At 36.3% G+C, this 13,602-nt stretch overlaps 1 protein-coding gene across 6 annotated transcripts in view; it reads left to right on the top strand.

Moving 5' to 3' along the window:
- CC2D2A (coiled-coil and C2 domain containing 2A) overlaps positions 1-13,602 on the top strand; it is a 64,483-nt gene that overhangs the window by 13,546 nt on the left and 37,335 nt on the right. For all 6 annotated transcript variants that reach the window (XM_052780449.1, XM_052780448.1, XM_052780446.1 and 3 more), the window contains 8 exons: positions 97-273; positions 445-598; positions 2,012-2,148; positions 3,658-3,789; positions 5,733-5,942; positions 8,597-8,703; positions 11,596-11,736; positions 12,158-12,314. In XM_052780449.1, coding sequence (XP_052636409.1) covers positions 97-273; positions 445-598; positions 2,012-2,148; positions 3,658-3,789; positions 5,733-5,942; positions 8,597-8,703; positions 11,596-11,736; positions 12,158-12,314 — 1,215 coding nt within the window. The remainder of the gene's footprint in view (positions 1-96; positions 274-444; positions 599-2,011; positions 2,149-3,657; positions 3,790-5,732; positions 5,943-8,596; positions 8,704-11,595; positions 11,737-12,157; positions 12,315-13,602) is intronic.

Here is a 13,602-nt window from a genome sequence, read left to right as displayed (position 1 = left end):
CAGGCTGTTATTGCTACTATTAGTAGAAAGATATCTTCACTTGCCCTAAATTTCTTATAAACATCATATTAAAGTATCTTTCTGTTCTTTTCTTAGTTCCAGAATGATTTTCCTTCCGCTGAAGAAGCATATAATTTCTTTACCTTCAATTTTGATTCTGAACCAGAGAGTATAAAGGCTGGAGCCAGGAAAAGGAATGAATTAAATGAAGAAGAGGAGGCAGAAGAAGAATGTGTAGAAACCCATGAGGATGAACAAGAGGAGGATGAAACGGTGTGAGCTATAGAATAAATGTTCATATTTTTATTCAGACTTCTTGAATTCATTTTAATCACCTAATACAAAATGGCAACTTTTGTTTCCTTAAAAATTCTGAAAGTATACTTACTAAAGATCTCCATTTTAAGAAATAGACTAACAGAGATGTTTGCACTTAAACTGTAGGATGAAGATGTACGCCTAGTTAAAGATGATGATTTATTCATTATAGGGCAAACTGCCGAAGATTTTCTAGTAATGAAACCTGCTGATTGTGAAAGCTACTCTGAGCAACTCAAAAAGGAGAAAGAATTTCTCTTCACTCCCAGCATGCTAGCAGGTATGAAGATTGTGCTTATCCATTTTGTTCCTGGATTTTGCATAGCATGGCACCTTTTGATCTGCTGAAAAATCTTGTATCAGACTGTCTATGGCAGTAGAGATACTTAATTGCAGTTCTCTGACACTGATCATCCAGTCAAGCCTGAGAAGGTCTGACAAAATGGACCAACTGGGAGCATGCACATCTCGGCAGATCACCAGCTGGTACGCTAGCAAGTGAACTCAGGGCACATGGGTTGCTCTGGCCTAATTACCTTAGTGCCATCTGTAGTAAATTCAAGATGGCTGGCCCCTCTTTCACTGGGGTTTAGCTATTACATTATTTAACATATGAGACAGGTTACTGGGTACACACATTTAGGTACTAAGAGTGGCTCATGCACTGTACATTATAATTTACACTGTTTCTTCACTTGGCCACATCTGCAGTTTTTTCAGTGTGGCAAGTTTGTCAAGAGTCATGTAAGTAACATAAGGATTTTTGTAATTCAAGGGGCCCTTTTCCCAAAATCTGATTTTGTGAATTGGAAGTAGTTAGTCAACATTGATCATGACTCTGACCTTTTTGCCTTATTCCCATAGAACTGCAAAGTCTGAAAAAATTGCTTTATAATATCACTTGCTATTTAATATTTGAAGTGGAAGAAACAGAAATTAGTCTCTCTGTGGTCTGTACCAGAATGGTATCGGCACAGCTTGCAACGTGATATTTGACATTGGGTGGCTCTGGTTTTTTGTGTCTTGTAACTTAGTTCTGACTGCTTCCAGTATGGTCCACTGTATTCTGATTTAGGCGATAACTTTTATTGTAACCCTCTGTATAATGTCTCCCTGTTTTGAGGTTGCTTCTTGAAAAATACCGAGCCCATACACACCAGTGAAATAATCCTGCAGGCAGTCTTTAAAGAATTCCACCTGCTGTTACTGGGCTAACAAGACTTTTTATGCATGTTCCGTATTTTGTACAAGAGTAGCTTAACCAAACTAGTAATAGTAGATGGATTAATCTTAGTTAAAGGTTCACTTTATATGGGAAAGGCTTAGAAATGTTTGTCTAGTCAGTTGTTGCTGCTAACAGGTTTTTATATTGTTATGCAAGCAACCATTAAAACTAAACTCCACTAAGTTATTTGAAGTATTTTTTGGTGAGGAAATGTTTAATTATCTGTCTGGAAGACTTGTGACTTTTATGATAGATTTAAACTACGGATCTGTCCTGATTAAGAAAAGGACCTGTTTTGGTTTTGTTTTTTTTTTTTTATTTATTCCTAGTTAGGAAAATATTTCTGACAGCATGCTTAAACATGCAGTGCCACTCACTTTAAGAATGGCATAGGCTCTTAGAGAATTAATAAACTATAACTACAGTTATAAGGTATTTTATATGCTTTTCTATTTAATTTCTCATTAGTGCCCCCTTCTGAGAAGATGCCTGGAAACATGCAGCCTAGGTACCTTGAGGATGAGGGTCTTTACACAGGAGAAAGACCCTTTGTGTCACAGTCTAATCAAAATATTTTAGAAAACAGAATACTCAGACAGGATCAAGTAAGTCACCACCACCATCTTAGCTGTCTTTTTAAAATCCTTTATTTATCAGTATTTTATTTTGTTATATTTAAGTAGGTAGATGGTCATGGTAATATGGAGCTTTCATCTTTAAAATGCTTAGCAGTATTAGATGTCAGGAAATGTGGATTTTTGCAGGAGTGTATTTTAGTGTATCCCAATAGTCAGAGCACCTGACTGGATCTTAGAAAACTGGTGTCTTTTACTGGCTCTGCTCATAGCCTGCTGGGGAAGAAATCACTTCATTTGTCTGTGCCAGAGTTTAGTTGCCACTACAATAGGGGTAATTATAATTTACTTTTTTTAATAAAATGCTGAGAGAGCTAGTGGTATACATAAAGACTTATGCAACAGCTGGGCACTGTTGTTGCTATTTACTAGAAGATCATAACAAAGGGAAGCAATATGGAATGGCTGTTTTCTGTGTTCACTGAAGATAATCCAAAGAAATAGACTTGTAGAAACTTACTGATCAGACTGTAAGGGCGATTAAATACTGGTATAGGTTATCTGGAGAGGTTTTAGAATCATTTTAGATTTTTAAGAATGACTTATGAAAATACCTGTGAAGGTGGCTTGGATATATTTTATCCTGCTATATTATCCTCCTATACACGGTAAGGTGTGTATAATTTAGTAGACTTAAGCTACTATACAGCAGTTGTCCTTTATATTTTATTATGATTCTATGAATTCTTCATGGGCTAGCAGAGGTTCTTTTGTGAATCAGATCGGGAATATTTGGATCTAAAATTTTTAACTGGCCAGCTTCAACCTGGTTAGTTTTCTGGTTTGCTTCACCATGTTACCACATCGATGTTTGGTTCTAGGGTCAGCTTAAACCAGGTGTGGGAATAAGAGGGCAGGCCAGTGTCTTTTAGCAGCTGCACTGATTTAAGCTATTCTTGAATCCAGGTCATGAGAGCAGAGGGATGAATTAGGACAATGTTTAACACGTGAAGCCATGGATAGCAATTGGTGTGCAAGATACTTACCTCATCTGCTTTCATAGATGCTGTTTAATTCGTTCAGGTTGTGGACTAGAAGAGTTGAGAGATGATAAATAATGTCTCCAAGCTGCCATTTAGCTCTTTAATTCTTTGCTTTATGATTTTTATAATCCAATTTGAAGATGTGGGTGGCAGTCTTGTGTAAAACATTACAATTCAATTATAGTGATTTAAGAAAACATTTAAATGTTAAGTGATGTGTTGATTTTTTTTTTCTTTCAACTATGTAACATTGAACGTTGAACGAAAAAATTCAGTATATTTAAAGTTTGAGCAAGCTCTTGGTCTTTTGGTTTCAAAACTTATCTAGAGTATATTTGAAGATTTCATTTTGATGTCTTAGAAAAGTTTTGGTTAATTGAGTCATGAACAATTCAGTCACCTTTTCTTCTGTAATTGTTCTTCATAAGAATTATAATTTTGCAAGTTATTTCTATATAAAGTAAGAAACAATATAAAATTATGTTTTTATTTGTAGGGGAAAGAGTGGTTTGGTGATGATGGCAAAATCTTAGCATTGCCTAATCCAATTAAACAGTCTTCTACTAGGCCTCCAATATTCTCATTGGAAGAAGGCATTGCACCAGAACTCGAAACAGTGTATAGAAAGGTAGGCATATTTCATATATGTGGTTTGTGAGACCCAATATCCCAGTTCTTCTACACCAGAAACCCTGGTGACCTGAAGGGTTTTGTGCTAAGAACCGTAAGAACTGACTGCTTTTGGGGGTTCCACAACTGGTCTTTAAAAGTGCTCTACTTTTTCAAGTATATTCCACCTGTATTTTTCTGTAAAAATAATGCATACAAAAGGGTGAAGAGTTTAGCCAGTAGTACTGGTTAAAATAGTAAAGTGACAGTCCATGACAAATTGCTTCGAGTCTGTGAGTCACTAAGGTCACTATGAGGCACCCTTGTATCTTCTCATGCCAAAGTAGGGTAGTTCCTATATTAGTGTATCTATAAAGCTCCTCATGGTAGAAGCTGGTAGACAGACTTGGTGATCAGGACAGAGGTGCCCTCTGCAGCTTAAGAGAGAAATAATTGAAGGGCACATGCATGATGGTTATTTTACAGTGATGAAACTCCTCCAAAATAAGCCTTTACATGCAGTTCACTCATGTCGAAAGCAACTAATTTTGAGTCATGCTGCACCAATTCATATCTTTTTTTGTTTTTTACTTTTTCCCTCAACCGCAGCATAGCTACCCTGCAGACAGCAGTTGTAGTGTGCTGTCAGTACAAATCAAAACAATTTTTAATTGAAACCATTCAGCAAGCTTTAAGCAAGCTTTAATTATTCTGCTTGTTAGCACTCTACTACCCCCTTGGAAAAACTGTGACTTTTTAGACTTTAAAGTAGATTGTTCTTTTGGGACACAAAAGTGTTTCTGTCTGCTGCTGTTGAAACAGATTTGAATGTTGCCCTTTAATTGATGCTGGTTATAAATACGCAATTCTCAGGATGGATCCAGTACCACAGATCTATGCAGGGTGTTTCTCCATAGAGGAAAAGAGGTTGCTGCTTAGATCTTAGTAAAGATAGGCCAAGAGAGCTTATGTTTCAAGAACACCACATTTACATGAATAGTGACATGTAAATACCCAAATCACTGTTGAAAGAAAGACATTAAGCTTAGGGGTCCTCTATGGGCACAAAAATAGTTAAGGCATAAGGAATTCAAAGCTTTCATTTTTATGACAGATTATGTCATATTAAACATTTTGATGAGAAACTGAATGTGGAAGGATCAGGTGGACTTAAGTGTGTTTTGTGGCCATTTATACCAGTCCTGGTAAAGAGCTATGCAATCGCTGAATTCCCCTCTCAATCCCCCTTTTTCCAGTTCTTACGAAGGGACTGCAATAAACACTTTTATGGTACCAGAATCTCTCTGATGAATCTCTTCTGAAGAATTCTAAGAGGGGAGCAGCAGTAGTCAGGCAGGAAGCACTGCTAATTCTCTTCTGATTTCAGTAACCTGAGGATATAAGCCATGATTGCCTTTCAGTTGCAGCAGGTTGAAGCAGACTCTTTAAGCTTTGTTGCTGAAAGTTTTCATTGGGCTTTGTTGGTGTGAATTTCCCTGGTGTTAGAATGCGGAAGCAAATAACATATTTCCTCTTTTGCACAATCCAAATAGTCTACAAGGAAAGCTGCTCTCTGAGAGCTGGACTGTTTATCTTAGAGCTCAGTCCTAAGAGGAAATACAGTGATACTAAAAAAACAGGTAAAAAGAGGACCAGCAGGCTTTTCTTTTTCCAATTCAATGTTATTGTCTTCATTGCTCAGCAAAACCTGCAGTACAGGCAGATGACTTCTTATTTCAGCCTCATATGGGCTATCAAAATTCTGTTGTGTAGAATACCTGTGATGGTTTTATGCCACCCACTTGTCAATAAAGCAAAGAGGTTACCGCAGAAGCCTTTACAGTTTAAGACTCAGTAATTAGATGTAGGCAGTGCTAAATGGGTCATTTTCTGTCACAGGATCTCTTTGCAAGATAGTTTTGTCAGGGCTTGTAAATCCATTTTATTCTTTTTTTCTTTCAGGCAATAAAAATGACAGCTGCCAATCAGTATCTTGTTGGACCTGGAGATTTTCAGGGGCCATTTCAATTGGATATTGATATTTCTGGACTGATATTTACCCATCATCCCTGTTTTAGCCGTGAGCATGTGTTAGCAGCTAAATTGGCTCAGTTATATGATCAGTATTTAGCAAGAAAACAGAAGAATCTTACCAAACTTCTCACAGACAAGGTATTTCTGTTCCATCGTCATAGCTTATTGAGATAATGACATGACAGTTTAAGGTAAAAGCTGAATTTGTTTCTTCAGAGTAGGGTGATGAAATTCTAATTGTATATAATTAATGGCATTTTGTCAGAAGGTAAAAACCTAAGTATTTCACCTAGTTTGCCATGTGTTCAGTGCAGAACTGCATTTTTAGGATTATTGATTTCTTTGATCTTCTATTTAAAATTAACTTTATGCAGGTTCTGAGGTAAAGGGAATATAATTGTTAGAATACAGTAACATTTACATAGTGTTCCTTAGAGTATCCAAAATGTTTTCCAGTGAATGACAGATAAAACTTTACAGGATTGTGCACAGCAGCTTTGACACGCAGAGAACAAAAGACAGTATTCAAGGATGGAGGGAAGTTAGTGAAGTTTAGGTTTGGTTGTCAATTAAAAGAAAGCAGTTTAATTTCACCAAATTCTACAAAAGTTGATGACCCATTTCTGGGTATATATCTGTGACAGATGCTGTGTTTTAAATGCATACTGTTGTCACATTGACTGTGTCACTCTTGTGACATGGCAAAACCCTAGGCCAAACGTAAACTGTTCTGTTCCTGACTCTGTTACTGACTTGCTGGATGACCTTGGCTGGGCTGCTTACCCTCTGCGTACCATCACTCTTCCTCCATCTGTACATTGGAAGTAATGGTAGTGGTCCTCTCTGGTGTAAATTTGTACATGAACATTAGGCATTGTTAGTACAATTCCAATATCATCAGGGCACACAAGAATATTTTTTTTAAATGCTTTTAAAATCTGAAAGGATAACAATTCTTTAGAAATGCGAGGTAAATACTGGGATACAACATAGCTCTATGTAGTAGGGCTGGTCTGTTAAAAATCAGTTTGATTATTAAGTATATATAAATTCAGATTTCCATAAATTAAAGGTGATGATGATTTTCTACCTTAAAGGGCTATTGTAAGGGAAAAATAATCACTGTATGCAAGGTCATTTTTATATTAGTGTAATGAGGGTCAGTAGGTGCTGTACAGATATTTCTGAATTTTGGTATAAAGCATTAGGATATAGTTCTAATGCTGGACAAATATTTCATACAGTGTCTCAAAATAATTCTTTGTTATACTTTAGTCTGTCTTACTTTTGAAGGATTGGCTTTAGTTTTCCATGAAATGGTGAAATAGGACATTTGGGTTCTCCATGGCTGCATTACAGGAACCTGTGTGTGGAAGGCATTTCCTGAGTATTTCCACAATACTTCGCCAGTATTGTAGGCAACTGCATGATATATTTTTCATAAATGGATTTTAATAGTTAGGTATTCTAGCCACCATTCTGCTACTGACAGGCAGTTTTAAAACCTGTCTCCCAGTCATTATTTAGTAGCCAAACTGTTCTTAAGCCTAAACAACTCTTCCTCCCTTTTCCCTGCCTCCCCGCCATGTCCCAATGTACTTCTCTTTATCCACTTCTGATGCTTGCTCATTGTATCTTAAAATATATCACCTTTCAGTCCTCAATTTGGCAGCCTAAAGAAACTGCACTTTCTGTCTCCTTTTATAAAACATGCTCTCTGTGCCCCAGATGGTACTAGCAGCTTACCATGTGTTCAGTTATTCTTTCTTTCAAAATTTCTTTCAACATCTTTTTTTATACCAGTGAGTTTCATTTTCTGGTTGCCCATGTATGTTTTCAGCTGTGTGCTTCCTTCTCTCCAGTTATATTGTCTCTCCAGTTTGATAGATTTGTTTAAAAAAAAAATCTTTGCTCCTTGATTTGTTACTTCATTGCTTCTACCTTGGATGTAGTTGCTTTCGTCTTCTGCAGTGCCATTAGCCATTCTGGTTTCACATTCAGTATTATCCTTAGGAGACCTACAGCAACATAATAACTAAAACTTTAGTTCCTATCCTACTGCTGTTCCTTATTTTTCTCTCTTCTCCTAGCCAGTCCTTTACATTCTCTTGTCTTCACAACCATGTATATTTTTGCATTCTCCTAAACTAGGTGTCTATCTTCCATGTAATCATTTGATGCCTATTTTCAAATCCTAGTTGAAAGGGTGGCTTCTTGGCTCAACAGTATGGCTTCCAAAGTGCGTTTGAACTGTATCATTGTTTCCAGTTCTGTCTTGTCCTTAGACCTTCTCTTCCTCCAGTTGTTAAATGCAATATGTTATGCTTAAATGCTTTCGTGCAAGGTGCCCAGCTTCTGTAAGGCAGTCATCAAATCCACAATCCACTCATTTTTGTTGTTTATTGATTTTCTAGGGTTACCTTTAGTGGCCCTTCCTAGATCCAAAAAAACCTTTTCTAGAAGGCGTTTTTTTGGCAGACTCACTTTTTTTTTTTTTCCCTGCCCCTTTGATTTCTGAGCTTTCAGAATAATGCCTAGATCAGTCTTTTCCCCTTGTTTAGATCTGTCACACTGATCAAAGTCAGTAATTCTCCTTCGTATGTCCAGGGATCCTAAGCAGAATTTCATCTTGAAGAATTGGCACCTCACAGACGTGGCAAAACCCTGTAAATACAGAATCAGGACAATTCAGAGTTTTTTGTTATGTAGTAACTAGCTCCTTCTGTCAAGGCACATTATGCTGTATGCCTCAAATGTCAAACCATCTGTTAACTGTTGTTTGTCCATTTAAGCTGCATGCTTTGAGGAGCGCTGTGGAGTGTAGTATAGACAGTGGTGATGCTGGAGTTCCTAGACCTGTGGCACAACAGAGCATACCTGAATACAAAATTGAGATCAGGTATGTATGGATTCATTAAATCATTGGTTTTTAAAACTGTATTCCTTTTTTCCTTTCCATGCTGGTACACAATATGATTCATGTCAGACTTTTACATTCTACTGTAAATAGCTCTAGAAGAGTTTTGAGGGCTTAAGAGTTCTTACTGATAAGTTGAATAAAAAAAATTAAGAAGAAAACGTATCTTAGGCTGAAATCTTCATTCAAAAGTGGTCTAATTTGATTACCTTTTATTAATTACTTAGTAACTACTGGTGTGTTTTGCACAATAAAATAAGGGTTCAATAGACATCAGCTGGATGCATGAAGTTCTCGCAACAATGCAAGTGGTATAATTTCTTGAACAGACAAACCCCCTAGTTTTTTCCATCTTCTTCCTCATTACACAAGTGTTCTTGATTCACTTCCCATTCTTAGGTATTTTGGCCATGTTTTTGCCAATGGGTTAATATTCAAAAAATGGTAGAATTTTGTTTTACAAGATTGCAGTTATTATTCTTGGACAGTAACTGGGTAGTAAAAATATATTACAGTTTTTGGCTTGGTAGTGAAAGTTAGTATTATTTTTGGCAGATGGACAGTGGTGAGCTGTAAGTGTAAGCAGTATGATAAAAATTAAGTTATTTTGGAGATCCACGCTGAACAGTCTTTTAACTAGCAGACACTTAATAAATCTGAAAGTTATTCACAATCTGAAAGTAGGCAATAATGTATTAATTTAAATAAACAGAAGTTTAGGCTGATGTAATGGGTCACATGATAATACAATATTTTAAAAAAGGCAAATTTTTTTTAATAACAATTCTACTCTCAGCCTTGAAGTCTACATCTGCTTACACTTACACATCCACTCACTACTCTTAGTTTGGGAGTTGCTTCTTCAGATTTTCATGCTTCAAGTACGCTGTCTTGTAATACACTGGTATCTGTGCAGGACATATAGAAATCTGTAATGTATTATTTTATACTGAAGGACAAAGTCTTCCTTCTACTGAAAAAGGAGTAGATTTTATTAATATTGTCTTAACACATCTGCTAGGGGACTAGGAGCAGGAGGTGTGCAGTTACCATACAGTACCTTGGAGATAGGAGCTCTCACCAGGGAAAGCATGAGAATAGTAATGAGAAGGTTCACTGTGGGAATGAGATTCTTGGATTTTGGCACCAACTCTGAGGCTTGCTAGATGGTTAATTCCAGTTAGATAGAATATTCCTTCTGGGTATCTTAAGTGTTTTTCTAGGTCTTGAGTGCTTTAGTTTAGTGTCACACCATTATGAATCAGGAGAAACTTAGTTGAAATCAGTGAGATCAGTGTTGTGTAAGTAACGTGAGATGAGCTTGGCTGGGATCATTCTAGGGCTTCTCATATCTGTAATTCTTTCTGGCTACAGCTCTGTTGTTGGAAGCTGTTACGCATATGAGACTCGGATGGGCTTAGGAATTTTTACTGCCATGGTGTTTAATACTAACTTGGACCACATATGTTGGTAAAAACATCTGACCTGCCTTGTCTCTCTTTTAACATTGTATTTCCCTGATGGTCAATGTAGTACACTCATGAGAAATTACAGATGTGAAGAGAGTGTAGCATGGAAAATAATCTAGTTGTTTCCTCCACCCTCCAATAACATAACTGATGTGTACTCTTTGCTGTCTGAAGATCAGAGCCGTAGTTTTCCATTGGTTTGAGGAAGAAATGTCATCTGAATACAGAAAACTTTTGCAAATTAGCAATTTCAGCCCTACTGTCCTTGTTTGAGGAGGAAGCCAACGTATGCTGCGGATTGCAGGTTTCAGGCTCTTCTGGCTGATGTATTTTAGCAGAAGTGATTCTCTACTGAAAGGTCCTGCTTCCAAATCAAATACATTGGATAAGTGTAATTACTGACGTATATGTTCCTCATGTCTTTAAGCTTCGTCTTCTAGCTTCATCTGGTAGACAAAGAAGAAAAGGTTGTTAAGCTGCATGGATAAGTAATATTCAAACTGCTAGCTAATGAAGTGGAGAAGTTACTCGTATTCTGGAAAGTCAGTATTTCTTCTTTGTTTATTGTTTTTACTAGATTTGCTTATGCTTTTAAATAATGTGTGATGTATTTCTTCTGTCAGCTCTAACTCAGCCTCCTTGTCTTCCACATTCTCTGAATATTATAAGTAGTAATGTGTTATTTTACTTTTTTTTTTTTTTTTTTTTTAAATCACATTATTTTTACTAGACCTGTTTAGCTATCAACATAGTACTGGAAACAGTCTGTGCTGGTGCTGCATAGACATTTACACCGGAAGTGTGTGTTGGTCATTAAAAGTGCTAATGAGTAGCTCTTTTACAAACGGGTTAGAGGGTGGAAATGTGAAATACCAATTCTGAGGCAAAAAAAAAAGCCCTGTTAATTTTGTTTGTGTTAAGAGTCTTGTAGGGCTGTCAAAGGACTTCTATTACTTCAGACATACTACATTACTTCATCTCTGCAAGTCCTTTTTACTGGAGCTACAAGCATGTTAAGTTTAAAACATATTTTGTAATGTACGATTGTAATAAGCATTACTTCATGCAGCAGTGTAGGTTTCCTGGGCTCTTGTTTACATGAATTGAATTTAAAATGTTTTTAATGATGTACAGCTGTAATAAGCATTTCAGAAAACTTTGAGATCTCTAGAGAATGAACTGTAATTGAAGTCAGATTGTCCAAAATGCAAGAGACTAGAGTGCAGAAGGAAAACAAATCCTGCCATCTTCAAGTCTGAGTTTTATGCTTCTTGGATTTAAACCACTGCAGCCATCAATCAAATTGAAACCCACATCACTTGGCTTTTGGTTTCGCAAAAACTCTATTGTTCCACTGAGTTAAACAATTCTGATTGATTTTGTGCATATGTATATATATTTCTAGGCAAACCAGAAGACTTCGTGATGCTGAACAAGAAAAAGACAGAATGTTGCTTAAGACCATTATAAAAGTTTGGAAACAAATTAAATCCCTCCGTGACTTTCAGAAGTTTACTAACACACCCATGAAACTTTATTTGAGGAAGTATGTTCTGGTAACACTTTTTCTATTTCATTTGCCAGCAGTGGAGTTTTAATAAGATTAGTCAATTTGGGAACTTACAATTCTGATATGAAGGGTGCAAGAGTAAGAATTTGATGGCACTGGTTGAGCCTGCCACTATTCTTTTTGAGTTTGGGGAGGAAGGAAGGTTAAAATAACAAGTAACTACTGTAACAGAAGGCAATTTCTACACGGTAATGAGTAAAGAAAAAGTAATTATATTCATTCTGGATAGTAACCATCTGCTATCAGCTGTTACACTATCTATGCTAGTATTTTTAAATAGAACACACTTTTGATATAATGAAATTAATTCATGGAGAAGTAGACTTAGTTATATTTTATAGACTTAATTGTAGCCCTTATGTTAATTTATGCAACACGTTGATAACTTGTTTTGAAGGGAAGAGGTTGATCAGAGATTAGATGAAAAAGCATATGAAGCAGAAATTCAGGCTGAGATAAATGAATTACTAGAAGAATGTATGGAAGAATATGAAAAGAAAATGAAGGAGTATAAAACTGAGCTACAGGAGTGGAAATCCTGGAAGAAGACACAGGTTTGTTTAAATCATTCAGTTTCACAAAAGTAAAATTATTACTAAATGTGTTGAAAATTTGTCCTTCTATACAGAAATAAATTAAATTTCAGGATAGTTATGCATATATTTTGTAATATATTTGGATACATTCTGTCTACTTAGAATTTGTTAGTAAATTACTTGTTAATTAAAAAATTAAAATTTGCTAGGTTTCTTTGAGCATTGTCTTTCTGCTATTGATTTTCAGCACTTCAGCAGTTCTTTAAATTTAATAGTTTTGCAGCATTCCCATTAAATTCATGTCCTTCTTGCAAAGAAAAAACATGGATGAATGTTGTGTGTGTGTGTATGAGTGGTGAAGGAAAATAATTATGGGGTGTGTCTAATGAACAAGCAGTTGATGTCATCTCATGTAAATTTATGTTCAGGAATGTCCCCAAACTGAAAAATTTAATTAATATTCTAGCCTTTTACCTCTGAAAAGCTTTATTGCTAATAATCTGTACTGTAGTTAAGGTCTCAGTTGTGCTTCAAGGGGATATTGACAAATACAGGAGCTAGAACAATACACTCCAACAGGATGATCTTTGAAATAGCCTGTGGCAGTGCCAGCAAAATCAGACTTGCTTTCATAGTTATGTGGCAATGTACTGGATACCTCAGGGTAACGGTGATTATACTTGAATATAATTACTGCCCAGTTTGAACACTGGTTTTTTGGATACCAAAGCAAAATAGTTTAAGGAATTGCTTCAAATACAGTTCTCAAGAATGTAGTGCATCTGCTGATAGGTTTATGGAAAGTTTTTTCACGTACATGCAGCTTCTGTGGGAGGCACTTAAAATGTTTGAGGGGAAGCTGATCTGCAGGTGTTCTGGTGACAGGAATTTCCAGTACAGGTGGGCACATAACTCATTAGTATCATGTCAGCTTGTAGGATAAGATGAATAAATGTAAACCTTAAAAAGAAGGCAGATAGGCTTGGGCATTGATCCTAATGGGAACTGTTCGTCTATCTCTAGCCAGTTACACCTTCACAAATACTGTGGTGGGTGGTTCCAGCCAAAGCTGCTCTCAGCATCTTTTTATTGTGTTAGTCACAAACTGTCTTGAGACTGAGATGATTGTGGTTCATTCCTTTTAGAGTGAAATGTAGTACACAGACCTTCCTTTCATGCCCAGAAGTGCTTTATTTTATGCAAAGTACTTTTTTGGTTAATCACTGCTGTTGGTGTCTTACTAGCACAGATCACGTGAATCTAAGGAAGACACTAGAGGTAGAAAAGACTAGATAAATTTAAAAGG

Source organism: Harpia harpyja, chromosome 2 (genome assembly GCF_026419915.1).
Source record: "Harpia harpyja isolate bHarHar1 chromosome 2, bHarHar1 primary haplotype, whole genome shotgun sequence".
Taxonomy (NCBI): domain Eukaryota; kingdom Metazoa; phylum Chordata; class Aves; order Accipitriformes; family Accipitridae; genus Harpia; species Harpia harpyja.
Note: the sequence above shows the minus strand (reverse complement) of the source record. Positions and strands in the feature narration are given on the sequence as shown.